This window comes from Engraulis encrasicolus, chromosome 10 (assembly GCF_034702125.1).
Source record: "Engraulis encrasicolus isolate BLACKSEA-1 chromosome 10, IST_EnEncr_1.0, whole genome shotgun sequence".
Taxonomy (NCBI): Eukaryota; Metazoa; Chordata; class Actinopteri; order Clupeiformes; family Engraulidae; genus Engraulis; species Engraulis encrasicolus.
Genome location: NC_085866.1, coordinates 31,282,891 through 31,287,890, shown reverse-complemented (window position 1 = coordinate 31,287,890; position 5,000 = coordinate 31,282,891). Strand labels below are relative to the sequence as shown.

General features: G+C 46.1%; 1 protein-coding gene across 2 annotated transcripts in view; it reads left to right on the top strand.

Annotated features, from left to right (window-relative positions):
• The window catches only part of arhgef25a (Rho guanine nucleotide exchange factor (GEF) 25a), a 208,951-nt gene that overhangs the window by 193,980 nt on the left and 9,971 nt on the right, over window positions 1–5,000 (top strand). For both annotated transcript variants that reach the window (XM_063208631.1, XM_063208632.1), the window contains one exon: window positions 248–474. In XM_063208631.1, the coding sequence (XP_063064701.1) occupies window positions 248–474 (227 nt within the window). The remainder of the gene's footprint in view (window positions 1–247; window positions 475–5,000) is intronic.

The window sequence follows — 5,000 nt, the reverse complement described above, 5'->3', positions numbered from 1 at the left end:
TGGATTATTCATCACATTTGGTTCCTATTGATATTAACTTGTATTGTGGAATCAAATAAAGTACATAAAGTGTGTGTGTGTGTGTGTGTGTGTGTGTGTGTGTGTGTGTGTGTGTGTGTGTGTGTGTGTGTGTGTGTGTGTATGTGTGTGTGTGTGTGTGTGTGTGTGTGTGTGTGTGTGTGTGTGTGTGTGTGTGTGTGTGTGTGTGTGTGTGTGTGTGTGTGTGTGTGCGTATATATTCCTACAGCTCTTCAGTCTCCAATCGAGTACCAGCGTCGTGAGTCCAAGTCCAACAGTTTGGGTCGCAGCATGCGGCCGCCAGTCTCCGCCTCCTCAGCTGGGCTCCGCCCCCACTCCTCGGCTTCCATCGACCGCCATCGCCTGCCCTGCCTGCGCTCCCACAATGCATCACTCCCCTCCCTATACCTGTCCAGCCAGGCGGCGGCCGGCGCAGACACACACACGCAGCAGGAGGTGAGACATGGAGACATGGAGACACACACACACAGACACACACACACAGACACACACACGCAGCAGGAGGTGAGACATGGAGACACACGCGCATAGCAGCATACATTAACAAAGACACACACACACACACACACACACACACACACACACACACACACACACACACACACACACACACACACACACACACACACACACACACACACACACACACACACACACACAGAGCAGGAGGTGAGACATGGAGACATGGAGACACACACACAGACACACACACCAGAGATAAGAAAGGGTAAAAAAATCCAAGCCCGAACCGACATGGGCCCATGGGAATTGGGCCGGGCCCGGCCCGAGGCCGACTAATTATTGGATGTGTAGGCCCGAGCCCGAGGGAAGCCCGAAATTTCAAATTTTATTTATAAGGAGGGGTGATCTATGATAACAAATCAAAGCCCTTAAATTAAAGCCATTAAAGTATTTTGTTACGAAATCTAAGTTAAATAGACTGTATAAACATGCAGGCCATCTTTTATATTTCTGTGTATGCTGCACTGCAGTGCACAGAGGTTACATTAAGCGATAATCCATCATTGACGCTTTTTTTTAAGAGTTGGCGGAAAATTTTAAGGGCGTCCGTCATTTTGACCGGCTGATCATTGGGCCATAAGCCACAGCAGCAGTACGACCTTAAAAATCTAGCGCGGCACTTTCACAGAGAGAGACAGCGAGACAAAGAAGAACAACGACGCGAGCAGCAGAACAGGAATGAAGGAGTTCTTGAATTGCCATTGCAAGAGTTTATTAGGCTACAGTATGTGTCGGGTTGATGAGGCGACCTCTGTTTTTTGCAGACCACGCGTCTCTCGTGGCCAAAACACGGCCGAAATGCCTCAGCGCACTGTGATGGGAGGGAGAGGCGAGGGAAAGCGCGTGCATTCTAGCAGCAGGCACTGCACTGCTGGATTATCAACTGACGTGGAATATTATTAACGCACAGCCTACATAGCCTATTTATTTATTTAAAAAAAATAAAATAAAAAATAAAAAAAAAACTGTCAACGATAGAGAAGCCGAACCCGACCCTACCCGAACGTAATGAGTGACATTTCAGGCCCGACCCGACCCGAAATTGGCTCGGGTTCGGGTTCGGGCTCGGGCCTGGGCCAAAAATCATAGGTCTAACACACACACACACACACACACACACACACACACACACACACACACAGACACACACACACACACACACAGACACACACACACAGCAGGAGGTGAGACATGGAGACACACACGCACACACATTAACAAACACATACATACACACACACACACACACATACAGACAGACAGACACACACACACACACGTGCACACACACAGTACGAGGTGCACACACACACACACACACACACACACACACACACACACACACACACACACACACACACACACACACACACACACACACACACAAACACACACACACACACACTAAGCAGTGGCACAGCAAAGTTAGCGCAGGAGAGCAGGAAGGCCTTGTTCGCTGTGATGTGAAGGGAATGTCTCTTCACACAATTCTCGAAGGTTGAGAAAGGTGACCCTACTCATCCCTCTCTTTCTGAGATGAAGTGAAGAATGACGAAAAAGAGGAGGGAGGGTGAGAAAGAGGGAAAGAGTGAGGTATAAAGGTATGGGTAGATGGAGGGAGAGAAGGAGGGAAGTATGGAGGTGAAGATGGATGGATTGGGTGTAACTGTGTGTGAGCAGCATGTGAAGATATAAAAGCCAAATAAGTCACTGAGCAAGGAACGCAGTTACTGTACACACACACACACACACACACACACACACACACACACACACACACACACACACACACACACACACACACACACACACACACACACACAGACTCTCTCTCTCTCTCTTTCTCCCTCTCTCTCTCTCTCTCTCTCTCTCTCTCTCTCTCTCTCTCTCTCTCTAATGGGCATAGGCTGCAAGGGTGAATATCTATCATCTGTCTTAGGGTGGTTGAGTGCACACTCAAGCACTCAAGCACGCACACACACACACACACACACACACACACACACACACACACACACACACACACACACACACACACACACACACACACACACACACACACACACACACACACACAGTCCTGATTCATTTGAACCGACGGGCCATGCCTTGCAAAACACACACACACACACACACACGAGAGCACCATCCTGTGTCAGTATACGCACACACACACACACACACACACACACACACACACACACACACACACACACACACACACACACACACACACACACACACACACACACACACACACACACACACACACACACACATTCCTCAGTGCTAACTGGTAGAGGATGGCACTGTCTTTGTGCCAGGCAGCGCATTCCTGGATTCTCCTGTTACTGATAATATTCTGACTCATAAAGGCTTTGGATGTTATAGCTGTCTCGATATGGGAGAAGCCATAGAAACAGAAGCCATAGAAACACACATGCATGCGCACACACACACATACACACGCACTTACGCACGCACGCATGCACACACACACGCACACACACACATCTTGATATGGAGAAGCCATAGAAACACACACTCGCGTGCACATGCTGTACGTACATGCACAAACACGCACGCACACACATAAACACGCACACACACACACACACACACACACACACACACACACACACACACACACACACACACACACACACATACACACAAACTGACGTGACATTATATGCATCCGCATACACTCATACGCTCCCACCAGCCCTACAGCACACAAACACACACTAGGCAGGCGATCAACACACACTGCAGCAGAACACACACACACACACACACACACACACACACACACACACACACACACACACACACACACAGACACATACACACACACACACACACACACACACACACACACACACACACACACACACACACAGACACATACACACACACACACACACACACACACACTAGGACAATATTTGACCACAAACAAGCTTTCTTTGCTGGGCCTGTCTCTCCGGCTTCACAGGAATGGCAGCTCTAGACTCCAGTTTCCCATGTCTTCTTTACTCTCCTCACAAGCCTCTGTGATGTGCAGAGTAGAGTAGAGTAGAGTAGAGTAGAGTAGAGTAGAGTAGTAGAGTAGAGTAGAGTAGAGTAGAGTAGAGTAGAGTAGAATGGAGTAGAGTAGAGTAGAGTAGAGTAGAGTAGAGTAGAGTAGAGTAGTAGAGTAGAGTAGAGTAGAGTAGAGTAGAGTAGAGTAGAGTAGAGTAGAGTAGAGTAGAGTAGAATGGAGTAGAGTAGAGTAGAGTAGAGTAGAGTAGAGTAGAGTAGAGTAGAGTAGAGTAGAGTAGAGTAACTTTATTAATCCCCAGGGGGAAATTCAGGTATCCAGTAGCTTACATAAATAGTAAATACACAAATAAACAAATGCCCACATGGACACTTCAAGGCACAAATAACACAGGAATAGTCAGGGAGGGGAAAATAAAAATAAAAATAGTAAAGATAAAAAATGTGAAAAAGTAATATGTAAAAAATGTAAAAAGGTAATTGTGCAAAAAGACATTCTGTGAGTTGGAAGTGGAAGCATTGTGACGTGTGCTGGAGTAGAAGTGGAAGCATTGTGACGCATGTCATCACTACACTACACTAGCCTGCGGGCGGCGATGTAATGTCATATCACTAGTGTTGTAATTACATCAAACATTTCTCATACTTTATACATCTCATGGTCACGTGACATAAGATATAAAAGATAGGTAACACTTAACTTGACGCTGGTGTCATATGCATAGTGTCATGTGACAGTCATGGATAAGCATTATGTCCATGTCATAAACATTTTATGACTGTTGGCCTTAAGTGACATTCGGTTATGGCAACTTTGACACTGACACTGTTATGACACTGTAATGACATGCCTATGACACTTGCAGGACAGACAGGCTAAGGAGGTCCTTTGTGCCATGGGCCATTCAACTGTTTAATAGTATACAGAAGGACATTAAGAAGGACATCATTATTGGGGATTGGACTGCCTGAGATGCCAGAGCCGGCCCAGATCTGGAAACCTCTTGGCGTGTGTGTGTGTGTGTGTGTGGGTTTGTGTCTGTGTATCTGTGTGTTTATTTATGTAGCTACTTGACACCTGAATTTCCCCCTGGGGATCAATAAAGTTTCTCTACTCTACTCTACTCTACTCTACTCTACGTCAAATAAAGTGTTACCAAAAGATATTAGTGTTGTGATTACAAACAGTTCCTATACTTAATATGTCTCATGGTCATGTGACATAAGATATAAAAGATATGTTTGTGATAGCCAATGTGTTGTGACTGGACAGTGTAGTCGTGTATATTTAGCCTTTTTCTGTTGCTATGTACTTTAATTGGTTGCTAACATGTTTAAATGTTTATGTGTGTGTGTGTGTGTGTGCGTGTGCGTGTGCTTGTGCGTCTCTGAGTGTG